General features: G+C 43.7%; 1 protein-coding gene across 1 annotated transcript in view; it reads right to left on the bottom strand.

The window, feature by feature from the left end:
• Window positions 1-3,029: 3,029 nt before the first annotated feature.
• Window positions 3,030-17,834, bottom strand: part of CFB (complement factor B) — a 34,484-nt gene continuing 19,679 nt past the window's right edge. The window contains exons 9-18 of the mRNA XM_063291237.1: window positions 16,400-16,501; window positions 14,495-14,629; window positions 12,345-12,442; window positions 10,930-11,041; window positions 10,580-10,724; window positions 8,030-8,109; window positions 6,924-7,042; window positions 6,484-6,616; window positions 3,684-3,733; window positions 3,030-3,265 (exon numbers count right to left, since the gene is read on the bottom strand). Of these exons, the coding sequence (XP_063147307.1) occupies window positions 3,095-3,265; window positions 3,684-3,733; window positions 6,484-6,616; window positions 6,924-7,042; window positions 8,030-8,109; window positions 10,580-10,724; window positions 10,930-11,041; window positions 12,345-12,442; window positions 14,495-14,629; window positions 16,400-16,501 (1,145 nt within the window). The 3' untranslated portion in view covers window positions 3,030-3,094. The remainder of the gene's footprint in view (window positions 3,266-3,683; window positions 3,734-6,483; window positions 6,617-6,923; window positions 7,043-8,029; window positions 8,110-10,579; window positions 10,725-10,929; window positions 11,042-12,344; window positions 12,443-14,494; window positions 14,630-16,399; window positions 16,502-17,834) is intronic.

Below are 17,834 nucleotides of genomic sequence, written 5' to 3'. Positions count from 1 at the left end.
GAGAATAAGTGGAATGCTTAGCAAATGGTTCAACACTGAACAGGAAGTAAGACAAGGATTTGTGATGCCCCTTGATTGTTTAATATATTTATGGAAAAATATGTAAGAAATGCTTGTGATGGTATAGTTGTGTTGATTGGGAACTTGAAAGCGCAGATACTTTTGTAACAACATGTTGGCTGAGAATTCCAATTACAGGTAGTCCTTGGTTAACAACCACTCATTCAGCAACTGTTCGAAATTATAATGGGGCTGAACAAGTGATACTTGCAACCGGTCCTCGTACTTACGACCTGCATTGGCATCCCTGTGGTCATATGATCGTAATTTGGGCATTCAGTGACTGGCCTGAATTTCCAGCCGTTGCAGCGTCCTGCAGCAGCCTTACCACAAGCAGTCAATGGGGAAGCTGGCAGGAAGTCAGAAGTTGCGACATGTAAAGTCCTTTCTTAAAGACCCACACAGTTCTCGCTTACTGCCTGTGGCTGGAAATGCCATCATAAAGTGGTGCAGTCACGTGACATCGCGCTCAACAACCGCACCACTTGATGATGGAGTTTCTGGCCTGAACTAGCATCGTTAAGTGACGACTACCTGTTTTTGCAGTGAACATTAGATAGACTGCATGATACAATGAAGAGCATCAGTTTGAAAATTTTATGCATCAACAGCCAAGATTGCTTATTTGTTTATCATACTTATATCCCACCACAATTTGAAGACACTTGGTGGCTTCCTAGATAAGAAAAATAAATAAAAACTTTGACAGTACAATTCAGCTTAAAAAAAATCTACTTTATGAAATAATAACCCCATAAATCAACACAACAATCACACATGTACTGTACAAAAGGCAGAAAAAAAAGATGAAAGAATAGTGCTGTTTGAGAGGGAAATGGAATAAATGCAAGCTATACACAGAAGGCAAAAAACTAGAACAAGTATTTACATAGGTATTGGTAGAATATTTATTAAAACGGGACTATGGAGAAAGTTTACAGTACCAATCGAAGCAAATATTTGTAGCTCAGGGTTGAACTGTGGCGTCCTTGGTGCTCTCTGAGCCTTGTTGTTTTCTTGCAGACGTTTCATGGCCAGACCAGGCAACATCTTCAGTGCGAAGAGGGAGGGGGCCTTGCTCTCAGTTTATACACCGTGGCTTGCCCTGCTTGTGTTGGTGGGGGTGTTGTTCTCTCCTTGGGAGTTCTTTGAATGGGCTGTTGCTGGCTGCTTGGTTGATTGCCTGAGTTGATAGTTCCTTGATGAGGGTGTCTTGTGCTGTTTGATGGTTCATCTGTACACTCCCTGGCCAGCAATCCACACCCGGATATGCAAAAATCAGCACTAGGATTAACACCAGATGAACCATCAAACAGCACAAGACACCCTAACCAGGGAACTATTGACTCAGGCAATCAACCAAGCAGCGAACAACAGCCCAATCAAGGAACTCCCAAGGAGAGAACAACACCCCCACCAACACAAGCAGGGCAAGCCACGCTATATAAATTGAGAGCAAGGCCCCCTCCCTCTTCGCACTGAAGATGTTGCCTAGTCTGGCAATGAAACGTCTGCAAGAAAACAACAAGGCTCAGAGAGCACCAGGGACTCCACAGTTTACAGTGCACAAACGCTGGTAGTTTGCGAGCTGTTGCCACAAAAATGTTGAAAAATTGAAAATAACTGTATGAGTTCACCCTTCTGCCCGCTTTTTAGATGGAAGTGAGAAATGTCACAGTGGGATGCAGTGGGAATGGGTTACTTCAGGGCCAGGAAGGAATGTCTGCTGAAGGTGGAATGAAGCCACAAGTGAGTGACTAGAAGGAAAGAAGGATGTTGAAGTGATTTGACAAAGAGAACGAACATCAAATAGCAGAACAAACATACGAAGCAATGATGGAGTTGTGGCTGGGGTAAATTGATGAGATCTTCAAGAGGAAACAGGTAAGTTTAAAAATCAAAAGGGAACATGTGAATCTATGTATGAAGGTGGTGGAAGGAATGATGGTTTGCAAGGATATGGGGAAGTATAGAGAATGGTGGTTGTAGAAGAAGTTTTAGCTGATGTTCTCGTAATCCATGCCTCAAATTTCCTTTGCTTACTAGTTCTTGTTTTCTATGTGGTACATAATGTTACATACCCTGGAAGGGACTAGCTTTATAGACGTACATGTGAAGGTGTGCTTCTGTTTTCCAGTGTTCTGCTGTAGTAAATCTGGCAGCTCACAAACGTTTGAATTAATTTTTTTATGTTGCATATGTCTCACAGGGAAAATAGACAATAAAGCTACACTAGCATTAAGACATGGACACTCTTCATTTAGCCTAGAACCTGGAAATGAAATGGTTGCTGCCTCCCGAGGTGGGAGTAGGTGCCGATTTGATCATGAGCCTCCATCACAAACCAGAACAGCTTTGATTTCTGTAATGCCATTTTAGCAGGGTATAGAATGAATTAATGCAGCTGTCATTTCTTGGAAAACAATTATTTGATAGATACAAGTTGTTGATGTGTGGAATATGCATGGTGCCAGACCTTCTACACACGGGTCTCCTTATAGCATCAACCACCACTCCCACTGGAGTTGGAAAGCCTATGTTTCTGTGGCAGACTAAGCCAAAAAGCCCCGTTAACTCATACACAAATGTGCTGCTACCTCTCCTATCTCCCCTCAGTCATGTGCCATTCGTAACCAGAGTTGGAGGCTTAGCATCTCATCAGAACCTGGAATGGTGCCACTGTGGCAAATTCTGGTTGCATAAATCCAGAATGGTGGCTGGTTACCATGGTGGCTAGACATTCTAGGAGTCGCAGTCCTGATACAAAATGGCACTGGGTTGGGTAAAGGTTCCTTATGCTTTGCCTACGAGGGATGGAGCACGCGTTATTTAGCTGTGTGTGCGTGCCTTCTGTGTGTGCATGCCACCCTCTCTCCCTGACATTTAACAGTGCCCAGAGTTTGTCGAGATGGGCGGTGAAGAAATGCGACAAATAAATGAATACACAATTATTAACATTGCATTCGATCGAAAGGGTGTGGAGCTACTTGACCCATTTATTCAAAACATCCCATGTGCAATGAGAAGAGCCAATTTACAGGAAATCCAGATGTTCCCTCAACTGTTCCTTGAGCCAAGGTAGCATTTTGAAGGTGCTGATGTGGAAATCCCTGGTGTAAGGGAGTCGCTTTCCTTGCTCCGAGTCACATGAAAATGACACATCACCTTTGCAAGCATCATCCAGGCTCCAGCTGATCAAACCCAACTACAGAAGGAGAGAAGATGGAAAAAGAACCGTGGCTGCAAAGCTTGACAGACTCCACTGCAGTGTTTTTCAAACTTGGCAACTTCAAGATGGGTGGACTTCAACTCCCAGAATTCTCCAGCCAGCATGCTGGCTGGGGAATTCTGGGAGTTGAAGTCCACCCATCTTGAAGTTGCCAAGTTTGAAAAACACTGCTCCAGTGGGAAAAAAGCCATAGCTAAGCAGGACATACAAATCATTTTGGTTCATTAACCAATGTGGCTGCCCGTTCTCTTGAGACCCCAAATAGTAAAACTGGAGGGCGTGTCTTCCCCCTTACTAATGGCTTTAAGGAATGAACTAACAGTTGCATTTGAGGGTTGGAATGCTGGTCTGTTTGGCAGGGAAGAAGCTGGGTTTGGCTCCAGTAACCACTCACCTGGATGTAACGTAGCCTTCTCTGAATGAGGAGGGGACCACCAGCATCATCTACAAGCAAGAGAACAAAGGGCTTAACCAAGGAGTTAGCCGGCTGCGCACCACCAAGATCTAAACCTGAACAGTCTACCAGAAGCCAGCTTTCCCGAGCATTTCAGACACCAAATAAGGTTCTAATTTTACAAAGTAATGAACGAGGAGGGATGGAATTGTTAATGTTCCTCCTCTGGCATTTTCTCCACAACCCAAGTGACTAGAAAGCTGTGTTTCAAAACCCTCTGTGAGGTTTCCAGCATGTCATATAAAGACCACACACTGTTCAAGGGAAGCAATCTAGCACAGCGTCCCACCACCACTGCCAAGAGGTACCATCCTGTGATCTGCACGTTTTAATTAACTCCTGCGAGAGAGACTGCTTAGACAAGCTAGCTCTTCCTCTTCACCATTGCAAGCTGCGAGATAACAAACTTCCTGCTGTAACCCTAATTAGATAATTTCCCTCTTTTGTCTTGGCAGGTGCCCAATACCTGCTAGACCAGTGTTTCTCAACCGTGGCAACTGTAAGACATGGACTTCAACTCCCAGAATTCAGTGGCTGGCTGGGGAATTCTGGGAGTTGAAGTCCACACGTCTTAAAGTTGCCATGCTTGAGAAACATTGTACTAGACACTTAATCTTCATTAATAGGTAGCCTTCCCTTGCTGATCCCTAAGCTAAGCAACTCTGGGGTGGAGGGGGAGAGAAGTTGGACGGTTACAAAACATGCTCAGTGAAAGCCACCCCTTTGTGAGTCAAATTCCAAAGACGGTCCCTGCTGAATGGGCTCACCACAGCAGATTGGGGAAGGACCTCTGGTGCTCTTAAGTAATTAATGGGGACAATTTTAATAAACTTGATCTAGTTTGTTTGAATCCTGGCACCTCCTCTAATGTTCTCCTGCTTCAGTATTAATCCTGCAAATTCTAAATTAGCCGGCAATACCAGAATTTCAGGAAACAGGTGCACAGCCTGCTGCAGAAATCTTGGGTTCAGTAGTCCCAGGAACATCCCCACAGGTTGCCATCAAAGTGTCATGCTGAGTCCAGTTTCCAGCTAGGTTTAATCCTTTAATTTCATTTTAATTACGTGTAAAGTCAGGTCTTTCTCAGCTTCAGTTTAGGCCGTCACATAATGGAGATCATCAATGTTGTTTTCTCGATAAAAATATGGAAGTCGTTTCTTCCTACCTTCTTCCAGGGCACTGGATTTTAATCCCCAGTCTAGTCCACAGCCTTAAGTGGTCTCTCATTCAAGAACCAGTGTACATGTAGATGGAATTGCTTTGTCCTAGACCCCACTATGCTATTCCAAGGGCAGTTGTAATCCTTGGCTTGAAAATATTGTGCGCTGGATTCCCTCCTTCCTAAAAATTCTTCAAGGCCGAAGCCTCCACTATAGTCCCATGTAGAACTGAATTTTGGGACATGGGAATGGAGGGGATAGGCAAATCCGCAGCTTGTGTTAGAAAAGCTGCCATATGTAAGTGGGCTGGATGCTTCAAAGACCTGGGCTCTTGGGCTGTAGATGTAATAAGCAGGGGGGAGGGGCGATGATCCTCCAGATCAGGGTTTCTCAACCTTGCCAACTTTAAGATGTGTGGACTTCAACTCCCAGAATTCCCCAGCTGGGAGTTGAAGTCCACATACCTGTATCTTAAAGTTGGCAAGGCTGAGAAACACTGCTCCAGATATAGCCAGCAGCCACAGCCAGTAATAACCCCCAGTAATGAAGGATGCTGGGAACTGTAGTTTAGCAACATCTGGAGGGCAACACATTCTTTATTCCTGCAATGTTTACACAGACAAAGACCGGGCTCATCTTTGAAAAGGATACCAGCCATTCTTGTTTTTGTTCAGGTGAACATCCCAAGACCCAATCTTCCCCTTTGGAGGATTCTTCAGAAGATCTTTACAGGCCTACATGACTAGGGTTCTTTTCAAAGAAGAAGCCAACATTTTATTATCCAAAAGAACTCTTCCAAAACCAATTGGCTCCTCTCCCTGTTAAAGAAGTACAGGTAGTCCTCAACTTACGACCACAATCGGGACTGGAACTTCCATCGCTACGCAATGTGGTCATTAAGTGGGTCACCCTCATTTTACAACCTTTTCTGCCGTGATCATTAAGTGAATCCATCTTCCCCCATTGACTTTGCTTGTCGGAAGCCTCTTGGGAAGGTCACAGATGGTGATCATGTGACCCTGGGATGCTGCAACTGTTGTAAATACATGGCGGTTGCCAAGTGCCCAAATTTTGATCATGTGACTGCAGGAATGCTGTGATGGTCGTAAGAGTGAGGACTGGTCGTCACTTTTTTCAGCACCATTGTAACTTCGAATGGTTGTTAAATGAATGGTCGTAAGTTGAGGACTACCCATATCCCTGCTCTAAAACACCGGTGCCAAGCGTAAGGCACGTTAGCTTGATGGAGATGTGCAAGAACTGTTTCCTAGGCAAAAGGGCTGAAACACTTTTTAAGTCCAGGACAACCAGATAATACTTGGAAGTGACGGAGGCAGACGCCTCCCTGATCCACTGGGGGATAGGGAGGAGGAGAACACACAGCACTATTGGACTCGAAAGATTTTGTTGTTATAGCCAGTCTCAATTAAAGTAGTTTTAGCCTTCCTGCGGAATTGATTTTTTGGTCCAGTCTACCTGGTGGGGCTAACACTGGGGCCAGGTCACTTGCCCTCTGGGAGCTCCTGTATTTCCTAGAGCCTAGAGAGAAGGAAAAAGATTGAGGTGCCAATGCTCCTTACGTAAACAAATGTTGGGGTCTGCGTATGGTTCCATGCCTCCTGTGCAAAGGAAGTTTTCAGTCACCACCTCCGAGATATTTGCAATCTTCTCAAATTGGCTGGCTTTCTTGGCATCCAAGAGGCAGGCAGTTTTCTGAAGGAAGAAATGAAGACGTGGATTTAGGGAAACAGTGGCCACATCCAGAAGGCCCAGAAGCTGCTGACCCCAGGTATCTTCAGGTCCTGAGCCAAGAGGGCTGCTGGGGAGCTCTGAGAGTCATAATGGCAACACGTCCTGAGGGAGATGGGCTGGGGGACAGCCCATCTGGAGAGACGCTGGTAGCAGGACTTCACAGTCTATGAGAGCAAACGCATCTCCTTGTTTTCACTGTTGCCGAACTGCTAATGATCTACGTAGCCCTCGCTCAAAGCACGTCCCCTGGCCCAGCTGCAGTTAGCACCTTTTCCCCACTCTTGATCCACACGTCTCTCCGGAGCAATCCAGACTCCTGGCCGTGGCTATATTTGCAGTTGCTTATGAAAAAAGAAGGAATGTTCCCATCATACAGGAGTTCTTCCTCTAGAAAAAAAACAGGAAATGTAAGGCAGGATGGTGAGCGTTGGCAAGGCATTAATCTACAAGGGAGGGATGGTGGAAGAGAACCAGGTTTTCAATGGACACATATGGTACAAGTCCAATGCACAAGCATTTGAGTTTGCGCTAAACCTTTACCCCGTTCCACCCATGTTCCCAAGATGTCACCTAATCAGTAAAGCTGGCATAAAGGAGCAATGTGGAGCTGGCAAAGAAAACAGGAATGCAGCCCTGAATCTTTGCCACTGCTAGGTGCATGGTTAAAGTTAATTTAACGAACCTTGGTTTAGCAAATTCTGGATTTAGCGGACATAATATGCCACAGCGGACATCGCTGGTGGCTGAGGGGAGGCGTGTGAGATAAAGCATTGGGAAAATGGGGTGTGGGGAGGGCTGATGCTGCACTGGATCCTTGGCAATGGTAACAGCTGTGGGGAAGAGGGAAGGAAGGTGCTGGGAGGTTTGGGGGTACAGGCGGGCTACTGAAGTGAGCGAGAGAAGAATGCACACCAGCCTTGCTCTATTCCAGGGTTTCTCAACCAGGGTTCCACGAGAGGTCACTAGGGGTTCCCTGAGAGATCACGATTTATTTTTAAAATTATTTCAAATTCCGGCAGCTTCACATGAAAGAGGTAAATTGCATTCTTTATATTTACTTTAAGAACACTGTTAATGTGTATAGACAGGCCTACCCATGAAACAAATTTAATAATTTTGTACCTTCTGGCCTATGTGCAGCGGTTCCCTGAGGCCTGAAAAATATTTCAAGGGTTCCTCCAGGGTCAAAGTTTGAGAAAGGCTGCTGTATTCATTCTTCTTGTTGTTAGGGGCAGGATAAGCACTCAATTTAAAAACATTCGGTTTTAATGGACACCCCTTTCCCTCTACTAGTCCATTAAATCAAGAGTTCATCACCAGGGATGCTAAATATGTTTGCTGTTTCTCCTGAGAACTGTAGCCTTAGCTTCTTACCATGATCCTTACAAGTGGTCTGTGGATGTGGCTTTCTGAGAATCCTCGTGGTTTCTACCGTGCATGGTAGGCAGACTGGCCTATAGGAAGGGGGTATCAGAGAAGGATACTGGTCATTACAGTATCTCCAGTGATGGGGTCCACATCATTTATTTATTTATATTTCAATTTCAGTCGCCCACCTCACTCAAAGAGCAACTCTGGGCAGTTTACAGTAAAACAAATAATTAGAGATATGCACAGAACAGTAAAAGAATATTTTCTTTTGAGTAAGAGCAAAAAATCCCACTTGGAAGGTTCTTCTGAAACATTTCAGTGAGCTACACTGTCTTGGACAAAACCAACCAACCAGAAACAAGGAACAGTGAGGATCCAAAACAACCCCCTTGTTCCCTTATTTTTCATCCCAAGGCAGCAAATAAGTGGAGTATGTATGTAAGTATGTAAGTATCTATCTATCTATCTATCTATCTATCTATCTATCTATCTATCTAACATCTATCTATCTATCTATCTATCTATCTATCTCTATCTATCATCTATCTATATCTATCTATCATCTATCTATCTATCTATCTATCTATCTATCTATCTATCTATCTATCTATCATCTATCTATCTATCATCTATCATCTATCTATCTATCTATCTATCTATCTATCTCTATCTATCTATCTCTATCTTATCTCTCTATCTCTCTATCTCTCTATCTCTCTATCTCTCTATCTATCTCTCTGTCTATATCTATCACATTTATATAGCTGCCCATCTCACTAAATGTGACTCTGGGCGGTGTACAACCAATAGTTAAAACAATATCACAACTACTGAAAAGTAAATAAGAACAAGATAAATAAGGTAATAAAAACAAGATTGCGGGAGAACCCAAATCTTACACAATATAACCATCGCGCAGGCTCCCCATGAGATCCCCAAGTCTGCTGGAAGAACCACATTTTCCAAGCTTTCTGAAAGGCTAACAGGACTGGGGCTAACCTTACCCTGGGGTGGGAGGGATGATGTTACAGAGGGCGGGAGCCCCAGCGGAAAACGCATGTTGTCTGGGTCCCATTTGATGAAGCTCTTTAGCAGACGGGACCCACAATGTACCCCACCTGCTGGACCTGATGGGATGGGCAGATGAGATTGGGGAGAGGCTGTCCCTCAGATGCCATGTAGGGCTTTAAAGGACAAAAACAGCACCTTGAATTGTACCCAGAAGCAGACTGGCAGCCAATGCAGCTCACGGAATAGAGGTGCAACATGTGCCATCCTAGAAGCACACGTATCTGTCCATGCAGCTGCATTTTGCACCAGCTGAAGCTTCCAGATACTCTTCAAGGGCAGCCCCATGTAGAGCGCATTACAACAATCCACTCTGGAGGTGACCAGGGTGTGGGCGACTGTGAGTAGAGCCTCATGGTCCAGGAAAGGGTGCAACTGGCACACAACACGAAGCTGGGCAAAGGCCCTCCTAGCCATGACTGCCAACTGCTCCTTGAGCAGGACTCAATCTAGGATCCCCAGGTTGTGCACTGTGTCTGTCTGGGGTATTGCCACCCCATCCAGTACCAAAGATGGTAAAGTCCCAGATCCAGAAGGCCCAAAAACCCAAAGCCACTCAGTCTTGCCAGGGTTCAGTTGAAACCTGTTGCTCCCCATCCAGACCCCCACAGCCCCCAGGCACCAGGACAAGACATCAGCCGCATCGCTTAGTTTGCCAGGGGCAGAGATGTATAATTGGGTATCATCAGCATACTGATGATACCTCGCCCCATGGCAACAAATTATCTCACCCAGCGGCTTCATGTAGAGGTTAAATAGGAGTGGGGAGAGTGCCAACCCTGCAGCACCCACATGGTAGGGGCCACAGGCAGGACCTTTCACTCCCAATCAACATTGACTAGTACCGGCCCCGTAGGAGGGAAGAGAACCAGCCCAATACTGAGCCACCCACTCCCAACCCACAGAGCCGATCCAGAAGGATACCAAGGTTGATGGTATCGAAGGCCACCAAGAGGTCAAGGAGAGCAAAGACAGATGTACTACACCAAGCATAGACCATACTAAGTGCTGACTACCACCCAACCTGTAGAAATATTGCCCAAGTGTATTATTTTTAATTAAAACCATTAAATTCTCATAGCAAATTGATAGCAAATAAAAAGGATGCATGTTTGCTTTGAGAAGCTGATGGCAGAGTGCTTGAAACTATGTGGGATGAAATGCCCTATTTTGTTCAAATTCAGAACGAAGCTCTGTAGCTTAGAGTGCTTTGCTCCACAACCTTTTGAATGTTTTGAAATCAGAATGTTTTGCACACCCTTCTCACATTACTTTCCCAGTACATAGTTCCTGGAAACATATTTTATTAGAGTATTAACCACATTTTCGCCCTTTTTACTTCCTACCTCCTGCCTTAGGTAACACAGATGTGCTGTTTTTCAGCCCTCCTACCTGAGCTCCTTTTAACTAGCAAATCAAAGGTATGTAACCCAATAACACAGCCAGCATTTACAGCACTCCCCCCCTCATCTCCTTTCAACTCACCTTGCAAAAGATGGTAGGTGCTTTTCGGTGAGTTTGACCAGGGCAACGTCATAATCATAGAATTTCTGGATGCCCTTATTTTGTAGTTTCTGACTATTGTACTCCGGATGGCGTCGGATTTCGGCTACTGCAAAGTGGGCGGTTCCTAAAGAAAAGACAGAGGAATTGCGAACTTCCCGGAAACCTTCTCAGATGATGGAGGCCATTATAGTAATGGGACAATGGAAATGGAAACCATCCCTACCAACTGTTAATGGCACAAGAACAAAGTAGACAAGTCTTTTTTCACCAGTTAATAATCCACCCTTTCTTCTTCCTATCCCCATGCCCCATGCAAGAATTTGGCTTACCAAGGATGACACTGAGATCTTCATTCCGATTAATCCCAGCGAAGCAGTGGGCCGCTGTCATGATGTACTGGTCAGCGACAATGACTCCGTTGCAGGTTTCTTGCCGTGGTTCCTAAAATTTGGAAGTGAAAATCCCCCTGGATCATGGAGAGCACCAGCAGTTTCACCTTAGAGCAATGTTTCTCAGTCTTGGCAACTTTAAGATGTGTGGACTTCAGCTCCCAGAATTCCCCAGCCAGGCTGGGTGGGGAATTCTGGGAGTCCACACATGAACAAGCATGAACAAAGGGCATTTTGCCAGACATTTCATTGCTATACAGTTATGCACAAAATTCGGCATTTGGGGTATGGAATGTTCCTTTTTTTGCCTCCGATCCCCTTGTTCAATAGAAAAAGGAAATGGTCCAGGAAGCATTGGCACGTTTCATGCTTGGAATGCTGAGTTTTGCTTATGCCTTGAGTTTGATTGACAGCTGCCCAGTTAAGCAGCTGTTCTTTGCCCGTTGCCCTAAACTACAATGTCAGCATCCTCCACCTCTAGCCATGCTGGCTCAGACTGCTGGGAATTGAAGTTCAGCAATACACAGAAGACTACAAATTGTATACACCGGACCTTTCCAGTGTACCATCTCAGTGAAGAGTAAACAGTGATGGAGTTTATCTCAAGATGGGAGCTGAAGCCCACACATCTTAAAGTTGCCAAGGTTGAGATACACTGAACTATGTATTTCCTTTGGTGGCCCACTTGCCTTTTAAAAAAAGAGTCTTAAAAAAATAGAAGGCTGTAAAGCCCCAGCATCGAGCAGATTGATTTACAGCAATGACTTTTGACCCCATAAAGGTGTCATGGGGATCATAGAAAAATATCCTGGGGTCCAGTTCACCTTGTGGGAAAGGACTGTTCTATGAACTGGAAAGTCTATCATGGCAGCCATTTAATAAACAAACAGGCCTCCCAAGTCACCCATTGTGTGAGTGTATTCTGTATGCGCTCTCAAAGTTTCAAATGTGCATTTACACAGCTTTCATGTTCAATTGTAATTTTACTTTTACTGTTTTATCTGCTGCTTGATATTATTTATTTTAGTGTTTTTTCTTTTTGCCTTATAACAACCTAATTAATCTTCTGATTTGCTCAATTTGTTTCAGCTAGACAGCTGCCTTTTCATATCCTATATTTTTATCTTTCTAGACACCACTTTTTAGAGGTAGCTTTTTAGATACCACTTTTGTGTCATTTCCCTCTTTTAATGATTCTTGGTTTTATCTTTTGTCTGGCCACTTTTTATAGCTCAGGTTATCTTTACCGGATAATGATTTATTGTTATAAATTCGATTCTTGTTGTAAATGGTTTTCTGCTGCTTTTATGGCCAGAATAAAAGTGTGTATCGATCTTTGTGCTACTCGGCCTTACATTGACGACGATTCTGGCAAACCAGGGAAACTTCTGATAGTCATCTGCTGCTTCCTGTCCCGGAGAGAAACCACATATGGGCAAAGACTCACCATCACCTAGGAACAGAAAGACATGTTTTTGGAATCAGGAACCTCCTAGAAATAGCAGGAGGAGTTGAGCAGGCTGGAAGGGAGACAGATGGGTGGGACTTCTGGATTCCTAGGAAGGACAATATAAAGTTGGAAACAAGTGACATCCACAGCCTTGGGCTCCCTGGGATGGAAACAGAGCAAAGTGGATTGTCAGCGGCTTCCCCGTTTCTATTCCTCAACCACCACCATGGAAAGGCTTTATAACTGGGCTTGGCAATGTGCTACCCATGGATGGATGCCCCCATACCCATAAAACCTAAAGATGGTGCCCTAATTAAACATTTACAATGAAGAAGTATAAAAGTTGCCAAATTCTCTTCAGATTGACGAATCTTCTAAGATCTTAGTGTTCTCCTGAGATTTTAGGTGAAAATGCATGAGATCTAGTGATAGCTGAGCCATTGTAAATGATCATTATTAAGTCTATGATGCCATGCAAAGTTGCAGGGTGTTACGCACATACTGAATATTTTACTGATTCCAGATTTCTAGCCCTTTCTCCTCTCAATTCTCTCTTGATTCTCTCAATTCTCTCAACTGTCTCTCTATTTATTTGCTTGCTTGCTTGCTTGAAAGCCAAATTGCCTATTTTGTTCCGGTGTGAATGGTATAACTGGAGGAATGTTAACATAGGGATGTAATTTGTTGGTGGCATGGCTGTGTGACTTGTTTCCTGTGAGTGTGAAAACCTCATGTGTGCCTGGTGATGAGAAGGATGCCGTTACTGTAGCAAGGGAATGGTAGCAAGAATGAATGCAATCACTAAAGGGAGATTAAGTGTGTCAGGAAAGTGTTTGGTAGAATTTTGATGGGACCCATATGAGAGGAGACAGTAAAAATTGGGATGTGTAGTGCAGCTATATGCTGGGCAAGGGATGGGCAGACCAGATTTTTCCTCTATGGCAGGTCACTGAGTAATGTATACATGTTGAAAAGTTGATTGTTTACTTGATATTTTAGTTAAAAGGTATGATAACGGAATGCTTAGCAAATGGTTCAGCATTGAGCCAGGAGTAAGTTAAGTCTATGTGATGGACCCTTGGTTGTTTAATATATTAATGGAAAATGTGTAAGAAAGGTTTGTGATTATGGTAGAGTTGTATTGATCAGGAACATGAATGTGTATGTGCTTTTGTACACACAGGATAACCTGTTGGCTGGGAAGTGGAATGATTTCAAGCAAAGGTTAGATAGATTGGAGGACAGAAATACAGATTTGAAAATTAATACACTGAAGATCAAGGTAGTTGTGTGTGACAGGGGAAAAGGAGAGAACAATTGCAAGTTATATGTAAATGGTGAAAAACTAGAGCAGGAGGATTAACTTATGTCCCTTGGTAAAGATGGGAAAATGGAGAAATATTAAGATGTGCAAACACCAGGAGGAAGGTAGTGGGTAATGTGTGGCTGGTTGCAACAAATGAATGAATGTTGAAAGAAGGGAAATGCCTCCATGTAAGAATCTGCTTTTGACCAGTTTGTTAAATGGAAGTGAGAGTTGGGGGTTTCAGGAGAAACAGAGATGTCAGTGGAGCTGAGATTACTTAAGAAGGATGGATGGTGAAACAAGCAGAGACCGTGTCAGGAGCGAATGCATGCCGAGTGAATGTGGACTGAATACCAAAGGGAATGATCAGCATGAAGAAACTACATTGATGTGATCTGTTCCCAGAGAAAGAACAAACAAGGACCCAACTGCAAAACAATTACATGAAGGAGGAGGTGGAGATGAAAAGGAAGATTGAGGAAGTTGTAGTTGGGTGGGATTGGTGAGATCCTGAAAAAGAGGATGGTGAGAAATGTAAGGAACAAAGCTGATATATGACGTGAATGGATGTAGTGGAAACAAGGATGGCCTGCAAGGATAGAAAGGCATGGAGAGGCACAGCATAATTAATATTGTCGGTGTAAACTATATTTCCCTCTCCTCTCCTCCCCTCCCCTCCTTTTCTGGGAAAGAAAATGTTGAGTGTCAGTGCCAAGTCATGAAATCAGTGAAATGAACATTCAAATTACCACTTTTTCCCAAGCCTTCTTGCAGTTCATCCAAGTCCTTCAAAATGAAGCTGTGTCTCTCGTTGGGTTTGTGAGAAGCCAACTCATTAATAATTTCCATGTTGATGTCAGGGCCGTTACCGAAGACAAAAATATCTAGATGGAAATGTGGACAGAAATAGAAATTAAGGAGGGAAATACCACAGCTCCAGAGTGAAACCAGGCATCCGCCACGCAGTAAGTCATTAATGCTGAGTTGCAGGAAAATGCTTTCAGACAACAGGCCAAAAAGCTTTGCTGAATGAGGTCTGCTGGCTTCCTACTGGCCAGACATTAGCATCCACAGAAGGGACAAGAGGAGGAAAGGAGAAAATGAGAGTCACCATGTTGCACGCAAGTACGTAAGGGGTGGATCACAGCATCGCAAAGCTCATTTTGTTGTTTTGATGAAACCACAGATTCTGCATCAAGGGGGCCCCATAAGAGCAGATAAGAGGAAGGTATAGTGGTTGGTTGCTTCTGAACTTAAAGGTTCCACAGAACCATGACAGGTGTCATTCCCTTTTTCTGGACTTCCAGGAAGGGTAATGTCATGGAGTTATTAATGCCAGATCTTGTCATGGATTCTTTTACAGGTAAATCTACCACTGTGGCTTCCAGGGGAATTTCTGGCACAAATATGTCATATCCTGTAGCCTTGTTTAACTGAAACTGGTCGTGAGTAATCTCCTGATTATGGGCTTAATTCAACCCATAACACATTCTCATCAATGGGGATGATCCCATCCAATCTGGGTTATAGACCTGTTTGTTGCTGGCATACGGCCTCTTACACTTGTCTGGAACCAGCCTGCCACTGCCAAGATAGACCAGACTAAAAAACCAATGCCACGTAAGTCAGGACTTGCAAGTCAATGTGCTTCCCTCCCCCTCCCTTTATATTTGTGTGAGCTAGGGACATTTTCTCAGGTTACTTCCTTGGCCTGGACTCAAGCCCCTCTTATCTGACTGTTGCCTTGGCAGCGGCTCTTCCTCCTGTCCTTCAAGGCCGCTCCCTCTGCCCTCTACACCCACCACTGAGCAAGGAAAAAGTCCACCGACTTCCTTGTGGAACAATATACACATTATACCATCACCAGACAGCCGGTGTGCAACATTTGTTCCATGGATCAGAGACCCTACTTTAGAGTTTTCTGTACATCGTTTCACTTGCATATGGTTTTATCTCTTTCCAATAAAGTAACTCCCCAAAGAAGAGATCTTCGTCAGTTCAAATCCACAATTAAAATTGTGGTGGTGGAGAAGTTCACTTTAAAATGATCTATGACCCAGAGACTGGACAATAACATGGCACATCCCGAATTTGGGTTCTAGAGTTCCTATTTTAATAAGATATATGGTCTACGTATTATTTGCAGTAAATTTTCAATGAATTCTTTATTCTTTATTTTTCTTTATGTATTCTTTTTTCCTCTTATTGATTTTAATCATACTGATCAATATTTTCACAATTTAAGGGAGGCATGAAATGTCTGTATTACCAAATAATGTCTATATAGCATAGAATATATCAGCCATACGATCTAAAGTATCTGCTGGTTATTCAAGGCCTGTAAGTTATCCATCTGTATTTTATTGCTTATAGTGGAGGAGTTTTTTCTCCTCCTCCCTTTTGTAACTATATATTTATACCCTTTTAAATCTGTATTTAAAAGCATATAGAAAATGTAAGTATTATCAAGAAATAATACTGGTACAATTATTTCTGTTCCTTTTTCCTTCAAAATTGTAATAGTAGTAAATAAACAAATTCATATAAATAAAATAAAATAATCTCTGCCAAATAACTGGCTGCGTCTTGAGTCACCGCAGTGAAATGCAAACAAGGTGAAATGAAGCTGCCCAGCTCACGCATCATCATCTTACCCAAATAATCATCACGAGGGTCTTGGGAAGACTGCCCAATGTTAAGCAACTGCTTCATCTGCTGAATAACAACAACTGGAGAGCCCCCCATATTGTAGTTGCCTAGAGAAAGAAATGATCATTGCAGAGAGTCATTCTGACCTGGCAAGATATAATGTGGCGGTGGGGAGAGGGGAGGAATGGAATAAATAGATTCTGAAACAGCTTTGCTGAATAAAAAAAAGTCCCATCCAGTCCTGGATTCTATTTCCAACATTTTCCAAAAGTGTCCTATTTTCAGTAGGTCTTTAGGCAGCCTCAAGCACGGCCTTTGCTTGCCTTCACCATCTGGTATCCCCAGAGCTGTAGTACCCAGGGGCATCCATGGGGAAGGGGGGCAAAAAAGTCAAGATGGTAGCTGCAACTGCATGAACTAAGACCTGCCCCCTTTTAAGTGCACCAATGTACACAGAGGGGTGTGGCTTCCATTGCAGACATGGCTGCCATCTTGATTTTTTTGACAGCGACACCTGTGCAGAGATCCACCTGCTCTGCCTTTGCCAAATGGAAGTTCTGACAGCCCACCTCACAGGGTTGTTGTTGTAGGAAAAATGTTGAGGTGGGAGCATTATATATGCTGCCTTGAGTTCAACAAAAGAAAGGTGGGATACACATCTAAAAATAAACACTTTGGCACACCAACACTTTTCATTGCCCTTCAGTCTTTTAAAAAAGCTGCTTTCTGGAAGATGGGAGCCGAACACTACATCTGCTGAAGAACACGCAAATGCTCTGGGATATTGGATAGTGAACGAGGAAATATGTACTTTCAATAAATAGAATAAATAGGATGAACCAAGACTTGCCACTTCAGTGCCTGTGTTTTGTGGATTGGCTATAAGCCCTCCGCCACTCTTAACAAAAGTAAGATACAAATGGCCAGTCTTTCAAGATTTATTGAGCTCAGGATACCTTGGCCAAGTTGCAATTCAAGGTGCTGGTTGTTACCTATAAAACTCTACATGGCACAGGACAGGGTTCCCCAAAGTGGTCAATATCAGTTCCCAAGGGTCAATGTTGTTACTGTTGTTGTTGTTATTAATATTATTTGCAGTTTTTTTTAATCCGTTCAGTTGTGTCAAGGTCAAATGTTCAAGGTTTTTCAGAAGTGGTTGGCCCTTCCCTCCTCCCTAGGGCTGAGAGAGGATGGCTGGCCCAAGGTCACCCAGATGGCTTCATGCCCAAGGCAGGACTAGAACTCAAGTCTCCCAGGTGCCTGATGCCTGATGCCTTCACCACTACACCAAACTGGCTTAAGGTATTATTAGTTAAAGTAGTATTTATTTCTATTTTCATATAATACATGTTTGGGGGTGAATGAATAATCTCAAACTTCACGAAGGGGTCGATTTGCTGAAGAGTTTAGGGACCCTGGCATAGGGGCTGGTCACCTCAG

The sequence above is a fragment of the Candoia aspera genome, chromosome 2 (assembly GCF_035149785.1).
Source record: "Candoia aspera isolate rCanAsp1 chromosome 2, rCanAsp1.hap2, whole genome shotgun sequence".
Lineage (NCBI taxonomy): Eukaryota > Metazoa > Chordata > Lepidosauria > Squamata > Boidae > Candoia > Candoia aspera.
Note: the sequence above shows the minus strand (reverse complement) of the source record. Positions and strands in the feature narration are given on the sequence as shown.